The sequence below is a fragment of the Erythrolamprus reginae genome, chromosome 1 (assembly GCF_031021105.1).
Source record: "Erythrolamprus reginae isolate rEryReg1 chromosome 1, rEryReg1.hap1, whole genome shotgun sequence".
Classification (NCBI taxonomy): Eukaryota; Metazoa; Chordata; class Lepidosauria; order Squamata; family Dipsadidae; genus Erythrolamprus; species Erythrolamprus reginae.
In genome coordinates this window covers 350,760,486-350,779,078 of record NC_091950.1, presented here as the reverse complement: position 1 = coordinate 350,779,078, position 18,593 = coordinate 350,760,486, and the positions used below count along the sequence as shown (strand labels likewise).

General features: G+C 36.1%; 1 protein-coding gene across 4 annotated transcripts in view; it reads left to right on the top strand.

Moving 5' to 3' along the window:
* The window catches only part of BTBD9 (BTB domain containing 9), a 170,414-nt gene that overhangs the window by 118,688 nt on the left and 33,133 nt on the right, over nt 1-18,593 (top strand). For all 4 annotated transcript variants that reach the window (XR_011557492.1, XM_070734259.1, XM_070734261.1 and 1 more), the window contains exon 9: nt 4,297-4,404. Coding sequence is in view for 3 of the 4 variants with exons in the window: in XM_070734259.1 (XP_070590360.1) it covers nt 4,297-4,404 (108 nt within the window). In the remaining variant the exon portion in view is untranslated. The remainder of the gene's footprint in view (nt 1-4,296; nt 4,405-18,593) is intronic.

Here is an 18,593-nt window from a genome sequence, read left to right as displayed (position 1 = left end):
TGTATTTAAATATTCAAGAAACATTATTCAAGGATATTTTCTCAGCATCTCAACTTCTTCAGAATAATTAGACAACATTCAACAGAAATAAAAATTCTTGTTCTGGAAATAGATAAACCTGCAGGACTAGTGGTCCAAAGCAAACTATTAAAAGCAGGACTTCTATGTAACACTTTCAAATGAAATCTGAAGGTAAATTGAGACTAGTGGAATATTAGAAAGTATAGAATTGCCAAATTTCACTGATGAAAAATATCAGTCATACATAAATATACTCTTAGAAACATAGAAACATAGAAGTCTGACGGCAGAAAAAGACCTCATGGTCCTCTTGGTCAATCACATATATATATTAGGATGGGATAGAAATATTATGCTCAATAAGCCATAGTATAGAACTGGGATTATTAACCAAAGAAAATTAATTTTATGACTATCCTCATTTTAAAGGTATAGCTCTTGTGCTTCACTTTTTTTAACAGGTATACATGTTTCCCCATAAAGGATAGGCTCAGAGAGGCTTTCTAAAATGTGAGTGGATTTGTTAGAGTCATTGTTATTTATTTTAATTAATAAAATGCGAACAAGGTTGCTGCTACGAATGCAAATGTTTAATATTTTAGATATTGATGAAAGTGAGCTGCACTGATAACATAAGCTAGTTCATTGTACTACAGGGAAGATTTCCGAATATATATGGAAATACATGCTTTTGCCCCTCCCCCCCCTTTATTTTCTTTTGACCTTAGCCTATCAATCACATCATAATTGTGCATTTTCAAGATCTTTATTACTATAGATTACTTTCCTTTGAAGTTTTAAGAAATTTAGACACTGGATACAACAATGTATATTGAAGAATAGTTATCTTGAAGACAAATACCTGTAGTGATAAATTAAAAGGGCAAATAATACATGTTAAATTATTGTGGGTTATCAAAGATGGTGGACATGTAGTGTTTTTGTTTCTTAATAAAATAACAGTTTTTTGAACATAAAGAGTCAGATGAATAGCCATGTTAGTCTATTTTTCAAGAAAGAAAAAAACTGTGGTACCTTTCTCATTTATTAGCTCTATATTCTATCTTTCCACAAAAAATAAAATGGATGATGCTCAACATAGTAAATAGATAGCATTATGCGCATTGATCTTAATGAAGGAATAACATCATTCAGAAATTTGTAGCAAAATAGTTTAATATACCACAGCATTCCTTTGAAGGATGCAGGTGTTCATTTAATTTTGTTCTTATGAAAAGTTAATATATTTATTCAGCCTGTATTTAACATTTAATTGAATTGTTACTGAGTTTAGGTTTGACATTCTGTTTTATTCATTTTATTTATTTATGTTTTACAAATTACTCATTGTTAACTATGTGTGGTGTCTTTTATTGCTCTCTGAGCTTAACCCATGCATGTACATTCTTGCCAATTGAGGAAAAAATTTCTTCTTCACAAAAATTTAGGCTATAATAAATCAGTAATTTTTAAATTGTTACAAGACACTTTATACTCATCATCATATTTTGGAATAAATTGCATTTTTTACCTGACTGAATATTTATAGTCTTTCACAATTGGCATATTTCCAAGAAACTAAAATAGCTTGAAGCATTGCATACATTATCTATCATTTTGTTAACACTGCATAAATATTCTGTCATGATCAACCATTCTACTCTTTACATAAATATATATATGCATAATCTTTTTGTTCTGTCCCCTGCTAAGTTGGTTTTTGGTTAAGGCAAAATTAAGGCAAAATAAGCAGCAAAATTGTATTATCTACTGATGTTCAATTCAAAATAATTGATTTTTTTTTGTATAATTTCTGTAACTCTGTCAATTTGACTCAAGGAAACTGTGGAGTCCCCAGTTATAAAAAATGATTTCACTAGAAAATCTAATTAGATTATTTCCTTTTTTTACATGTTTATGTTTCAGTACTTGTAATTCTTCAAAAGATTTATCCCATAATTAAAACTTCTGCATTGATTTACAACCATGTTTATAAGCTCAATACACATTTGAGATTCTATCCTTAAGTTGACAGATTTTTTAATAAGGAAGTTAGCTACAGTTTTGCTTAAAGCAACCAAAAGACATTTGTGCTAAACAAAAAGCCAGTGAGTGAGAAAGCAGAACTTTAGATAGCTGGATGTTTATTCTAACCAAATGTGGAATGCTGCTTTGGGGAATTTTAATGGAATCAGCTCTGAATTTTTAATTTGCAGAAACTCAGCATTAATGAGAACTAAAAGTATCTTTTTCAGAGTTCTTTTACTTTGGCTCTTAAAATTATTTATTAATAACACACAGGTTTATATAGAGGGTTCTACAGTAGGTTTTGGAAATCTTGTTTGCCAAGTATATCAACCTAATCAATATTAAAAGATTTACAGTTCTTATTTTTATATCACATTTAATATTTTTATAAAATAAGCCCAGTTCTAAATCAGTAGTTATTTTCCTTCAAACAATAAGTTTCTTTCCTAAAAAAAAGCACCAGCTTTTACAGCAGTCCTTCAGCATTAAAACAAAGCATTTGAATAGCTATTAGTGAAGGATGAAATGATCTTGTTGAAGCAATACTTTTTTCAGCAATTGAATAGAAACAAGGAGACTCTAATAGGGAGGAGGTGATTCATCATATAAAATATAAATAGTCTGAGAAGATTATAACTGCCAATGCAAATAACATATTTTCTCATAAGTTTTAATTAATATTTGCTTATTAAACTGAAGTGTCCATTTATTCAAGTAATCATTGCTCTCTAAACTTAAAAAATAGAAAATTCAAAAAGAAGGATGTTCTAACACCATGATGGTGAACCTATGGCATACGTGCCTGAAGTAGCACACAGAGCCATGTTGCCTGGCCACACTTGGCATTGCCGATTCCTTTTCCGTGTTTCTGGGACACATGTGCGCATGATGATGGGTCCCATTGACTATGCAATGCAGGTTGGCGGGGCCGCTGGGAAGGCCTTCTCTGTGGCCGCCCGGCTCTGTGGAACCAATTCCCCCCCCCGCGCCCCTATGTCTGTACTGCCCCTACCGTGCTGGCCTTCTGAAAGGCTACGAAGACCTGCCTTTGCCAGGAGGCCTGGGGCCATGAATTGTACATCTCTCATGGCCAAATTATATTGAATGATCTGTATGTTTTGATTGGATTGCTGAGTTGTGGGTTTTAACTGGGGTTATTGTTTTAATTTGTACTTGACTTCTTTTTATTGTTAACTGTACTTTTTTATATTATTGTAAGCTGCCCTAAGTCCTTCAGGATTGGGTGGCATAGAAGTCGAATAAATAAATACTAAATAAATGAATGACCAGCTGGCCTTTGTGCATGTGGCAGTGCCAGAAACTGGAAGAAATAGTCTTTCATTTTCTTGCATGAGCATGCGCACCAGCCAGCTGGTCATTGCTATTGCACATGCTTATCCACTCTATTTTTCCTAGTAGAAAATTATTAAATTGTTTATCTTTGGGTACAAGGAACATGACAGTATTTGGAATTCTGAGAAGATATCAGGGCCATCTTCATAAAAATGCTGCCAAGAAACAAGGCATCTAAAGCACTTCTTACTAATCCACATATATACAAAACAAATTGATACATTCAGTGCATAGTAGTTGAAAGATTATTTTTTTTCAGAATTACTGTGAGCTAGGAAATCTGAAGTGGGATAATTTCAGAAACTCAAATTATTAAAAACATATCCATAGTACAGGTAGTCCTTGACTTACAACAGTTCATTTAGTGACTGTTCAAAGTTACAATGGCACTGAAAAAAGTGACTTATGACCATTTTCCACACTAATTTGTTGCAGTATCCCAATGGTCACATGATTTACATTTAAGATGCTTGACAACTGGTTCATATTTATGACGATTGCAGTGACCCGGCATCATGTGATCACCTGCTTGTCCACCTTCTGACAAGTAAAATCAATGGGGACGCCTGATTCACTTAATGGCCATATTTCCAATTTAACAACTGCAATGGTTCGCTTAACAACTGTGGCAAGAAAAGTTGTAAAATGGGGCAAAACTCTCTTAACAAATGTCTCACTTAACATCATAAATGTTGGGCTCAATAGTGGTCGTAAGTTGAGGGCTAGTTGTATTTAAAAGGCTTACTTGTATATTCAAATTTTTGCTCTTGAAAATTTAAAGCTAAATAATAACATGTTATTTATGACAAATATTCTTCAATTCATTTAAAAACTCAATTATTAATACAAAATTCCATATAGAGGTGATGTTTAAGTTCCTTATCTGCCCTTCAGGTTACTTCTCTGGGATTGTGATGATAGAAGCTACAGCTATTACATTGAAGTTTCTACAAATCAGCAGCAGTGGACCATGGTGGCTGACCGAACAAAAGTTTCTTGCAAGTGAGTTTCATTTAAATATCTGAATGTCTGGATCAGAAAACATATAAATAATAAATAAAATAGAAGCTTTTGTAATGTATTGTATTTAGGCCAGTGCTTCTCAAATACTGTGGCACCCCCCCTCCCCCTCGGGAGGGTGCAGACCGATCCCAGAGGGGCTGCATGACCCGGGGGAATGTGCTTTTTTGCCATAGGGAGTAGGGTTTTGCACTGAACAATAGCACACAGAATAGAGCAGGAGATATGAAGTGCAAATAACAAACCTTTAAGTGACCCCATGGAAAAAATATGGCAGGGATGAAAAGGAAAGAGGAGAGAGACGGAGATAATGAAATAAATGTAAATCTCCTGTAAGCTAAAATAAGGAAATACTGTATGATGAAGTGTATGTAGCACTTGGCTTTACAGCAACTACGGTGGGAGACAAAGAAAGATCAGTATGTTTACTGTGTCTAAAAATGTTAGCAGCAGACAACATGAAGCCAAATAAGGTGTCACTTAAACACATTACATCCCAATCACGCTGATAAGACACTTGAGGGAGGGTTTTTTCAGCAAAAACGTGCTGAATATTACAAACAGTCGTCCCAGCAGAGAGTTTGGGGCGCGCGCGAAATGTTTACTTCTTCCTAGGGACAGTGTAACAGAAAATAATTGAGAAGCACTGATTAGGCCAAGACCAAAATTAAAAATTAAAATCTTGTGAAAGAGGTTTCATTGTTATTCTATAAGCATTCATTCTTTGAATCACAATAAAGAAGGGCATTTCTGGTGAATCCAGTTTAAAAAAATAAAATTTAAAACAAGGTCTGTTTAGTTCTGTAGAGTTTTTAAGTGTCCTTTAATGTGAGATTGAATAATGATATTTTTCTTCCTTGTTGCTTCTTATTTGCTTAATCCAGCATTGATGAGCTAATCCTTTGCTTGTGGAATTAGATTATAGTATAAGAGTACCTGCAAAGTCCCAGCAGGAAAAATAAGACAACACCATTTTCAGGAAACCTCTTTGATCAGTGAGAGTGCCAAAGAAAATAATGAGAAACAAAAGAGAAGAAAATGAAATTCAGTACACATGTCAGGAAATGCATTTGATAGTCAAGTCAAGTGTGAAAACTTGTTTTCAGGACTGCATATGCTGGCTTTGGTTGGTTTAATTGTATTTTAATGTAGTATTTTTGTGCAAATTAATTATTTCGAACTCAGGACCTGAAGTGACAGGTTATTCTTAAAGCCTTAAATCCTTTCCTACTAATTTTCAAAATGCTGGTGATAGAAATGTTGGCATATTTATTATCTTCAGAGAGGAAGCTTTCAGGCTTCTTTAAATGGAAGCCAATTAATGCATATTGGCCTTGTAATTGTCATTTTAAATGCTGCATATAGGTTTTTTAAAAAGTCCCTTCTGGAAAAATTCTGTTTTCTCAACACAGCGTGACAGTAATGAAATGGATTCATGTTCTCTTCTCTCTGAAAGGGCAAATATTTCTGATGCTTGGTCTCTTGGCTCTAATAAGAAATGGGTGCTGCTAAAAAATATAGAGGAAGATATTACTGTAAATCTACTTCATGCAGGAAGAGTAAAGTAAATAAATAAATCTGAACAATAACAAACATAAAAATAATCTGAATCAGTAAAACCATTTAAACCTGCCAACCCCAAAGGCCATAATGTCTGAAAATATCAGGGGTAAAGTTATGTTGACCTTCTTAGGACAGAAAATGATCTTCCACATGAGCACTGAAGTTGATAAATCAAGCTTTTACATTTTCTTTGCCTATTCCCAAACATTCGTCGTCTGTAAACTTTCAGACTGCACCTTTTTTTTCTTCCATTCAATTGTGTCCAATTCTCAGAGGCTGTTTGGACTCCTTGAAGCTTTCTTGGCAAGGTTTTTTTTTTAAAGAAATGATCTGCCATTCCCTCCTTTCTAAGGTTCAGTTGGCTTTGTGCCTAAGGTGACTCACAATCTCAGTTTGTGACCTGATGCCTTAATCATGACACCAAATTGACTCTCATTGTAATTATATCATCTACATTGGATCAATCAAAATTATTCAACGTTTTTTTGATGCCTGCTTGTTTACTTCTGTAGAACTGGAATGACAATTTTTTTGTGTGGCTTTAAAAAAAAAGGCTTTGGCTGCTAAGAGAAAACAGTGGGTTGATAACATTACCAGAGAGGATACCCAGTGCAATTAACTCTTTTCTTAGGCTTTGTTTAAAAATATAGTAAATGTTAATAGGTTCATCTAATCTGTGAGAGATTTAATGCAACTATATAAATTGGAACACCTCCCTTATGAAACCAGGTTGCAACACCGTGGTCTCTTCAGCCTTGAAAGACGGCATTTAAGGGGTGATCGAAGTGTATAAAATCATGCATGGGATAGAAAAGGTGGATAGAGAAAAATTCTTTTCTCTATCACACAAAACTAGGACGAAGGGGCACTCTCTAAAGCTCATAGGTAAGAAAGCGAGGACAAATAAAGGGAAATATTTCTTCACCCAGATGGTCGTTAGTTTATGGAATTCACTTCCAGAAGAGGTCATGACAGCTGTCAGCCTTGATAGCTTCAAGGCAGGATTAGACAGATTCATGGATGCCAAGTGTATCGGTGGTTATTGAAACGGATGTCCATGTGCCGCCTCTATGTTGGTTGAGGCAGGCAGGATTCTCTTGAGTACCATTTGTTGGGGGTCAAGGGAAACGTAGGGTTTTGCTTTCTCTTTCTACTCAAGATCCCCATGTACAATTGGTGGGCCACTGTGTAACACAGAATGCTGGACTCGATGGGCTTTGGCCTGATTCAGCATGGCTCTTCTTATATTCTTATGTTCTTATTGTTTAGTTTTTCCTCCAAATTGGACTACAAATTTGCTCCAGTTTTTTCAGTGGCATTATTGTAAGTATGACTGGGGAGAAAAGGAATATAAACTACCGACTTCCTCTTTCTGTACATTTATAGCCTATATTCAAGTATTTGGTTTTTCAGTTTTACAGAGACTAAAATCTACCTCTGTTACATGATCCTATTTTCGAAACATTGTCATTGTAGTCTATCTAAATGTATGACAAAATAGTTTCCTTTTAAAATGGGCTACATAGACTTAAGGATATTGCTTGCTATGTGAAATAGATGATTAGCTGCACACTGATGAAAACAAACCCCATACTGTTTTTTAGTGGTTTCATATACAGGTTAAAAAGGAGAGTCGCTCCCATATTGCAGTGACCTAGGGCTCAACCTTTCCTCTCCTACCAAAATTGACTGGAACTTGCAATGGGGTACAAATAATATAGGGCCTCCTATGTCCAACCTCAAAGCCAACCCAGAAGGATACCATAGTTATAAGCCACTGAGAAATTTAGAGAGTCCATCTCTGTCCAAAGTCCTCCGAAGGACATTGATAATACATCCAATATCATTTCAGTTCTGTGCCCTAGCATGACTGTGAAGGTCCAGATTCTCCACTTCATCCAGGGCCTTTTGAAACTGTGAGCCAACAACCCTCTCTGCAAATCTTAGAAGGGAGTCCAATTTTGTAGATATTTCATTCCATTTTGTAGATATTTTGTCCAATTTTGTAGATATTTCATTCCATTTTGTAGATATTTCATTCCGCTCTGTGCCTAAAACTGAATACTCTGTGCATGGAATGTTAAAACAGGAAAAGATTTGCATGCCGCTCATAATAAAAGTCTGTCCCTGCTGTCTTCCAAATAGCAAACAGAATTGGCTCTTACTAGAAAGTCTGTGAGCTCTGCTGAGTGTTGATTTCACAGAAATTGTTATTCAGAATTTATTTTAGCTATTTGCTGTAAACACTCTTGAGCATTTTGGCTCACGGGCAGTTTATAGTTTTAATATAAATAAATAATCCTCAGTAGCAGAGTTCTCCGACCGTTGCGGCTTTGCAGACTGACAGGAGAGCGGAGGAGAGGGGATGGTTCTGCCAGCAAGTGCACAAGCTCAACTCTGTTTGTCCAAGCAGAATGCACACACATACTCAACTCACTCAAATGGTGTGTGTATTTTATTTATTTATTTATTTATTGGATTTGTATGCCACCCCTCTCCATAGACTCGGGGCGGCTAACAACAGTAATAAAAAACATCATGTAAATCCAATACTAAAAACAACTAGAAAACCCTTATTGTAAAAACTAAACATTCATACAAACAAACAAACATACCATGCATAAATTGTAAAGGCCTAGGGGGAAAGAATATCTCAGTTCACCCATGCCTGACGGCAGAGGTGGGTTTTAAGGAGCTTACGAAAAGCAAGGAGGAGGGTGGGGGCAATTCTAATCTCCGGGGGGAGTTGATTCCAGAGGGCCGGGGCCGCCACAGAGAAGGCTTTTTCCCTGGACCCCGCCAAGCGACATTGTTTTGTTGACGGGACCCGGAGAAGGCCCACTCTGTGGGACCTAACCGGTCGCTGGGATTTGTGCGGCAGAAGGCGGTCTCATAGATACCCTGGTCCGGTGCCATGAAGGGCTTTATAGGTGATGACCAACACTTTGAATTGTGACCGGAAACTGATCGGCAACCAATGCAGACTGCGGAGTGTTGGTGTTACATGGGCATTTTTGGGAAAGCCCATGATACCTCTCGCAGCTGCATTCTGCACGATCTGAAGTTTCTGAACACTTTTCAAACGTAGGGCTCATGCATTGCTCACGCAAGTGGGGATGCGTATGTGCATGCTGGCCTGCAGTTTCTAAACCCGGTTGCAAACATTTCATGGCGGTTCAGAGGTTGGTGACTACTTCTCTGTAGAATATCTTTTTTAAAATGCACATTACTTTTGTAAATAAATAAACATATTTTTTCTCTAGCTTTAAATATCAGCAATAATGCAAATAGGACTTTTGTTTTTAATTGGAAAAAATGAGGGGGAAATACATAGAGATGAAAATAAACGGACAAAAATAATGGTGAGAAAAGAAAATGGCAAAAAAAGAATATAAAATATTTTTATAAATTATTCTATTAGCGAAACACAGACTAATAAACTTATAAATGTATTGGATAAAGGTGATCTTGCTTCCCAGAGTTCTTTGTTATTATGTTCATTTTTTTTATTATTTATAATTTTAAATACCCTTGATCCACTGGAAGATATGGTTTTCAAATATTTTATAAAGAAAATTGGCAGCTAGCAATAAAATGTGAATCAGTTTATTAGGATGTGCCCATTTATATATTTTAGGAAAAAAGGTCAATATACCAACAGCAAGATCCTTTAGGAAATATTGTTGGATTGCCAATTTCCATTTCCTCAAAATCAAATTATTTGGCTTTTCATAAAATATGATATTGTATAAGAGAGAATGGGAAGTTAAATAATATCCCAGAAGTTGGCAAAACTGTTCAGTAGCCATCAAAGAAAATTCTAAGGACTGAAACCATTAGTGACAAATCTGTGAACTTTTACTTTTTATAAAGGTATTTCCCCACCATCAGCAATAATTTCATAAGATCAAAGTCAGTGTATTATCCAGACTTTTGTTGGATTGTTTTATGAATTATGTGAGTCATAAGAAAAAATGGAAATGTTTTTTTGTTTTACCTGGTGTGTGTGTGTGTGAGAGAGAGAGAGAGAGAGAGAGAGAGGAGGTATTTAAAAAGAGAAGAAAATGATTAAACATTTCCTATTCTATGAAGTAAAAATTCATATCATTGTGGGAAAGAATATTCGTGATTAGAATGTGAAAGAAGAAATAGTTACAGGGATAGTACAATTATGGATGTAAACCACAAGATGGGGTCACTGTAACATCCAGAGCTTACAGTATTTAAAATTTAATTCACTTTCACTTTTAGTAAAACCTGCTAGAAAAGAAAAACAAAAACTGTATTCATTACATGAAATTATTGCAAAAAAAAACCCCACAACCTTTGGCAAAGTTTGCAGCACTTTAATTATGTGATTCTAGCCTCACTTGAACTCCTATTAGCCAATTACAGACAGTTTCTAAGATTTTCAACTACATAGTAATGTAGTAAATATTATAACAAGAAAGGAAATCTTTATGAATGTTTAATAAGGAGCAGAGATCCCAGATAAAGTTTCTTCCATATTTAGATGAAATTTAGAAAGAAAACAATCTGAAAGTTTACATACTAATCCAATTTCCTGGAAATACTCATCTATGAAAAGAAAAGGAGGAAAGTGTTAACACAAAAATTACGTAGTGAATTCTGAGCCTTTCAAATAGAAAGTAAGGAAAATAATAAAACAGTGTACCATACAGAAAGGGAGAAATTAAAAAATTATGTTTGTAGAGAGAAGCCTAAATCTATTCAGACATGCTCAGAAGGCAAATAATAATATAATAATTAATAATTTATTAGATTTGTATGCCTCCCCTCTCCGAAGACTTGGACTGTCGCAAAAGACTCAGGGTAAACTTTATCAACAATAGGATTAAAACTGAAAAAATAACAAATTTACAGTAAAAAAATATTTCTTCTCTTCAATAGTCAGCTCAAAGTTTCAAGGGCCCAAAGTACAAAACATTTTAAATCCTAAGAGAAGAAAAGATAACAGGAAAAAGGGGGGGGGGGAGATGATTCCCCTATAATGGAATTCAGTTGTTGGATGTTTCTTGTGAGCTATTTGATCTGTATATATTTGCTTGTATTTCAAACAAATTGCCACCAAGGGCTAAATGGCATAACAAACCCTGTAATTTACATTGTATTAGTAATTGTAGTTGTGTGCCATACATTTTCATCTTTGGCCCTCCATCTGTACCTGCAAGATCCACACTACCCTTTGATTAAAACTACTGAAACCCTACTGTTTTTGTAGATACGTGTGATGTCATAGTACATGTTCAAAAGGGAAAGAGCTTGCATTGTTCAGTGCAAAGCTGCTTTCATCCTTTGCACCTCCCTTCCCTATACATATTGCCTTAAAATGTGTGGAATAGCCCTTGACACCCTCAAAAAAGGTGTTGCTGAGTCTAGGACAGTTCCAGATTGCAAAAACAGAAAGTGACTACACACCCAAACCATTTGATCTTAATTTTGAAGCCAGTTTATTCTGACATACCATCTAGCTCCGGCCATGGATATGAATGATTTACTTTGGGGTTTTAAACTGTTATTATATTGTTTTAAAATGTTGTACACTGCCCAGAGTCCAGTTGGAGTTGGGCAGCATATAAATTAATTAAATTAAATTAAATTCTCTCACATTTCTCCCTACATATTGTTCTGTTCTTTTAAGTTCAAGGAAATGACAGCTTAGTCCAGTGATGGCTAATCTACGGCACTTGTACCACAGGTGGCAGGTGGAACGATATTTGCCTGCACGCAAGGGAAGACTCTACCAGCATATAAGGGAAGGCTCTGGAACCTGGGGAGGGTGAAAAATGGGCCTAGCATGGCCACCAGAAGTCAGGAAATGGGACTTTCCCCACCTCCAGAGACCCTCAGGGGGGACGGAGGCTGTTTTCATCCTCCCCAGGCTCCAATAAAGCCTCTGGAGCCTCGGGAGGATGAAAAGCGGGACTACCAGGCCCACCCGAAGTCGGGAAATGGGGGAGCATGGGGATCATGCGCGCATGCATAGCAAACATGGCAGCACGGGGGGCACATGTGCATGCACGGGGGACAGAGGTCATTGAATTATGGGTGTGAGTACTCACACATGCGCAATTGCACGTGTGCACATGCTTTTGACACCCAAGGAAACAAGGTTTGCCATCACTGGCTTAGTCAATTAAATAGTGCTGATGGGAAGCCTGGAGAACAGCTGCTTAACAGCTACATATCAGGGGTGGGTTCTAACTTATTTTGCTGCAGATTCACTTCCTCCCGCACCATATGGGTGCACCTCATGAGCGCATGTACGCTTTATGCATGCTCACATGCACAATGCCATTTTTTTAAAAAAAAAAGCTGAAAACAAGATGGCGATGCATCTGCAGTGCCAAAAACGTGGCTTCTGCTCATGCACAGAAGAAGAAAAAAACTAGGGAAAGTTTAAAATAAATTCCAAAAAAAGATGGCACCACCCAGGACCCTGTACTGACCAAACCAGTTCTGTGATGTTATCATGACATCACCAGTGGTTTGTTACCAGTTTGGGTGAATGGATCCAAACCAAAAGGAGCTCACTTCTACTGCATATTCATTATTTACCATAAACCAGACAAGGAAACCAATGCAATGTAGGTCAGTAATATTTTTATTGTAAAGCTTTAGTAACAGAATCTTGGAAATCTGAATGTGCTTCTTCACCTCCCTCCCTTTAGCTTTGAATGAAATAAGGAAAGGTTTCTGTGAGACATTTATTGAAGGCCATTCCCTCTGCCCTCTACAGTGATTTACAATATTGAAATTTCAAAACACTTAGATATTTAAATACAGATAGTCCTTGATTTATGACCATTTGTTCAGAGGCCACTCCAAGTTAAACTTTTACTGAATTGAAGGATTTAAAACTGGTCCTCATAGTTGTGGCCATTACAATGATCTGCAGTTATAAGGTCAAAGTTCAGGCATTTGCCAGCCCACCTGCACTTAATAATATCATTCCATGGCCAGATCTCACCGATTACAATCGCGAGATCAATGGCCCCAGGCCTGCGGGAAAAGCAAGGTCTTAACAGCTTTTCGGAAGGCCAGTAGGGTGGAGGCAGTTCTGACCTCCAGAGGTAACTTATTCCAGAGTTCCGGGGCAGCCAAAGAGAAGGCCTCCCCTGTGGGCACACCAGCCGACACTGTTTAGCTGATGAGACTTGGAGGAGACCAACCCTGTGGGATCTCACTGTTCACTGGGAGTTGTATGGCAGAAGGTGGTCTTGAAAATAAACTGGCCCTAAGCCATGTAGGCCTTTAAATGTAATGACCAACAGCTTGAATTGTGCCCGGAAACCAATATGGAGCCAGTGCAGCTCACAGAGAATTGGTGTAATGTGGGTGTACCAAGGGGCACCCACAACAGCTTGTGCAGCAGCATTCTGGACCAGTTGTAGTCCACGCAGAGCGCGTTGCAATAATCTAATCATGAGGTGACAAGGAGTGCCTCTTGATCCAAGTAGGGTTGTTGTTGGTGCACAGGATGTACTTGTGCAAAGGTCCCTTTAGTTACAGCTGTCAAATATTGGTCTAGTTTTAGCTGTGAGTCTAGGAGGTCACCCAAATTTCAAACCTGTTGTGAGGGGGACAACTTCTCTCCTCCCCCAAGAGCCAAGTATGGATAGTTGACATAGTATTTGGAAGGAAATATCCACAGACACTCAGTCTTGTCTGGGTTTAGTCTGAGCCTGTTAACTCCCATCCAGACCCTCACAGTCTCAAGGCACCGGCACGTCACATCCACTGCTTCACTGACGCAGGGTGGAGATATATAACTGGGGATCATCCGCATATTGCTGATACCTCTTCCGAATCATCAGATCACCTCACCAAGTAGTTTCATGTAGGTATTAAATGGGGGTGCGGGAGGACTAGGGGTCGATCTCTGTCCTCCTACTAACACAAAATTTAAATAAATAAATAAACTGAGATCGACCAGAGAGATAGGAGGAGAACCACCTTAACACATTGCCTCCTAATCCCAACTCTCTTAGTCATCAGAGAAGGATACCATGGCCGGTGGTACCAAAAGCAGCTGAGAGATCAAGTAGGACCAAAATTGAGGAATGACCTTCCATCTCAGGCTCACCAGAGATCATCCATCAGTGTGACTTTAACACTCAAAGAAATGGTGGAATACATTCATTAAATAAAGGATGCAAAAGGAGGGACAAAATGAAATGTCCTCGGAGAGGGGTGGCATACAAATTCAATTAAATAAATAAATAAATGTGAATGATAAAAAATGATAAAAAATAAAATAATTTTATTTATTTTAAATAATTGAATTGTTCAATTATCCTGTGGCAAGTTAGCTGGATGAGTTGTCCTGCAGTGAGGTGGCCCTTTCCCTTGCTGGGGTGGCTGGAACTTTCTGGGGCATTGCAGCTTTGCTCTACACTGCTGGGGTTTCTTGGGGCATTGTAGCTTTGCACTGTGCATTTGGAGTTTCCCAGGCTACTGTGGCTTTGTACTTTTGTCTTAAGTTTCTTTCTAACACAAAAAGATGGTATGTAATTTTTATGAATTAAAAGATTCAAGATTCAAGTTAGAAGTTCAGTTTTCTTTTCACCATTTGAAGCATAAAATAAGTCAGAGGATGGTGCAGCGATGGGTTGCTCCCAGTTCTACCCGGCTCCACCAACCTGCCTGTAATACTTAGCCCACCTGCCTGGGAAGCTTCTGCGCATGCGCAGAAGCGTTGTGCACGCAGGTGAGAACTGGTAGCAAACTAATTTAGAACGGGAGGGTAGAATGGAGGAGTTGGTCACCATAACTATTTATTTAATTGTGAGAAGATAAAGAGTCACAGCATCATAAGCATCAAAATAATATGTCATTTTTCATTTATTTAAGCAGAATAATGGAGAGTATAAATTTATTTCTCAATTCAGATCCCATCCAATGTATCCAAATCTAGATATATTGACAGCATGTCTATAGAAGTTAAACCATTTTTAGCCCTTTGTATACAAATAGACACGGTGAGCTTTTTTATATATACAGTGTGCTCTTTCCATCCAAATAATTGAGAGAAAGGCTTAGAACTTTAAACTTTTTCTTAGTAACAATGTGTCATGCCATATGGTGTAACCTTATGGTTAATTTCAAAGAAATATCAAATTCTGGCTTTAGAAAGTATTTTTAGTTAGTGCAAGAAATTTTCAAAAGGTTTTACTTGACCCGTTTTTGTTAACTACTTAGAATAGAGGGAGGAATCCACAAATCTAAAATTAATTATCATTTTTGCTATGAAATGCCACTTGAGAAAATTAAGCCCTGCACACCCTTGCCAGATCAAATAAATATATAAGGCAGTTAAAATAATCTGTCCAGGTACATTTACTTGGAAAATGTAGTATACAAAATTTTATCTTCCATTTGTTCTTTTAATATTTATAAATGTTAAACAATGTAAATTATGGGATTTCTGAAGCTGAATAACCACAGTGAAGTCCAAAATGTTAAAATGATTTTTTAAAGTGGTGTAATTCATCTATTTAGTAACTAGATTCAGCATTTTCCTTAATTCATATTGCCATCTTTAAAAAGCTGTCACTGCTAAAGATGCATGTCTTAAGTTTATACAACCTTTTAATCTAGCAATAAATTATTGTTGCGCATAACTTAAAATATAAATTAATGCTTATAAATCAGTGAAAATTCACATAATATGCTTAGCCATTAGGACACTGAATATTCAACTTTCAATTCTGTAAACTGTGGAACATATGGAATTTTTCATGGTACAGTGAAAGGAGATTATAGTTTATTAAAATATATTAATACATTCATTGCAGGACATAATTTTTCTCTAAGTTGCTAGTAAAATAAAAACCCTCACTGTTTATATATTAATACACTACTTTTGTGTCATTCGCCATGTACTGTTTATGAATTTAGACATTCATATTTCAAGATTTCAAAGAATGCTTTCAGGTTTTTTCATTATATGATAGCTCTTATTTTAAGCAAGAGCCATTCTGTCATCCAAATACAAGGTACTTTGAATCCTAGCAGTATGTCAGTATGTCATAACCTAGAAAATGCAGCATTTTGTTTAGAAGTCTAAACAAAATTAATGAGCAATTACTATATTTAGATTATTCCAGAACTGAGAAAAATGGTACATTGTGGTTTTTGGAATGATTCAGCTTGCAGTGTTCTGTGGAATTGTCAAAAAAGCTGACCGTCCAAAAATTTAGAAAAGGACAATCTGTTAAGAATCAAAATTGGTTTTTTTTTAAACTCAAAGAATACAGGAGTTCCACTATTTGCTGAGTTTGGGTACTAAAAAGCCCAGGTCATCAATTATCTATCCCTTTAAGCAGAAAGGCAATTAAAATAATGATAACAATGAGGAAGATGACAATGTCAGTAAAGTATTCCTCAATATATCCTCAATTTACAACCATAATTGGGACTAGAGCTTCAATCCCTGAACAATGTGGTTGTAACGCGAGATGTCACAAGACCATACCAAGTGAGTTTAAATATAAGAAAATGGATTTCAATTGGATACCAGTAAGACAATCTGAATGGCAAAAATTATTCAACAATGGAACAGGCCTTGAAAGATGATGGACTCTTCTTTATTGGAAGTATTTAAACAGAGACTATCAAAAATTATACATAAATGCTTTCTGCACTGAGCAGAATATTGGACTAGATGATTGCCAAAGTTCCTTCATTTCTTAATTTTTATATGATAAGAGTAACTCAGAAGTATCTTAAGCCAAATATAATTTCTCCTAATTACTTTTTCAAGTACCATGAGAATATTAATACAAGATTTTCAGAATTAGAGTATGTCTATGTTTGAGTGATAATTTAATAGTTAATGACAGTTGTTGTATCACTATAGAAATGGCACATTATTATATGTTAAATGAGAAACTGGGGCAAAACATACCCAAATATATCAATACAATACCAGTTGACTATGCTCTTTTGTTCTAAGAAAAATATTTTAGAGAAGTATGTCATAATTGTCAGAGCATTAAAAATAGAAAGAACTGTAGATAATGTGTATCAATTACATATAACGGTCTTCAGAACACAAAACAATTTGCTCCCAGTGAGGACGGATATTGAATTATTGTCCATGAAGGCATGGGGACAGTATTGCAGCATAGATTGGTGGCCAGGTGATGAATTCTGACTAGAAAATGGAAAGATTGTGAGATTGTCCATTTGGACTCTTGACATCTGCTCCTAATGATTATATTGCAAGTTTTTATGATTGACTTGTGAGTCAAGCAGAGTCATTTTCCACCAAGATCACAGTTGTAATGTAGACAATGTGGACATAAGGTTCAACAGGCCTCATATCTTAATCATTTAGCAAATATTATTTATTTAGCAATAGCATTTAGACTTATATACCGTTTCACAGTGCTTTGCAGTCCTCTCTAAGTGGTTTACAGAGTCAGCATGTTTTCCCCAACAATCTGGGTCCTCATTTTACTGATCTTGGAAGGATGGAAACTGAGTCAACCTTGAGCTGGTGAGATTCGAACTACCAAATTGCAGGCAGCCGGCACTCAACAGAAGTAGACTGTAGTATTGCATTCTAACTACTGTGCCAACACAACTTTTAAAAATTATTAGAACATTGTTTCTGAAAAGTTATAAACACACTAAGGGGACAGACTAAGAAGCCAATAAGATTTTGTAATTAAATATGAAAATCCTTTCTGTGGGAAAATCCTGTTGGGCTAGAATGAAAGAATTCAATCTTTCGTTCTAGATGGAACCAAAGATTACAATTAAAAGATTTCATTTAAAAGTACACCTTTTGTAATTTTAAGTTATGTAACAATTGACAGCTTCCTAAAATCTGTTGATTTTTTTTCATCCTTATGCAATAGTTTATATCCTAACTAGAATATTGATTGCTATTGAATATTGGAAATCATAGATCATACTAACTGCTGATGTAAGTCTTGTGAATCTTTTAACACCACCTATCTGACATAATGCAGTTAAAATTGTACAGTATTATTGATTCATTCTAGAAAAGCTTTTACCAGTATAAATTAAATACATGAATCATAGAAATCGAAAAATAAAAGAATTATTAGGTCTTCAATTTTTCCCCTGTGGGATTACTGTGAGATTATTCTGTAAAGTATATTTCCTCAAGTTATATTATCAGTCCGGCTTCATGGGTCTCTAATGATATGGCTTTCATTGGTTCCCATGAACAATTAAATTCTAATTTAAAAGACAGCAGTTACAGTTTCTCTTTCTCGCCTCTCTCTTTCTTACACACACATACACAAATACACATGCACACACACACACACACACACACACACACACATAGAGAGATATTTCAGGCCAATTCTCTCTGCCTGCCTCTCTCTCTCCCACACACACACACATACACGTACATTGAAATATTATTTCAAGGCAATTCACTATTTTTTCCCTTTTTTACTATTGATACGTCATAAATGGTAATTAAGTTAATACTATTTTATTCATAATGATTACAATTTAGTAATTATTTTGAATGATCTTTTTCTAGGTAAATGAGACAAGTTCCTCTACCAAAATATAATGACAGCTACAAATTTATATTTTAT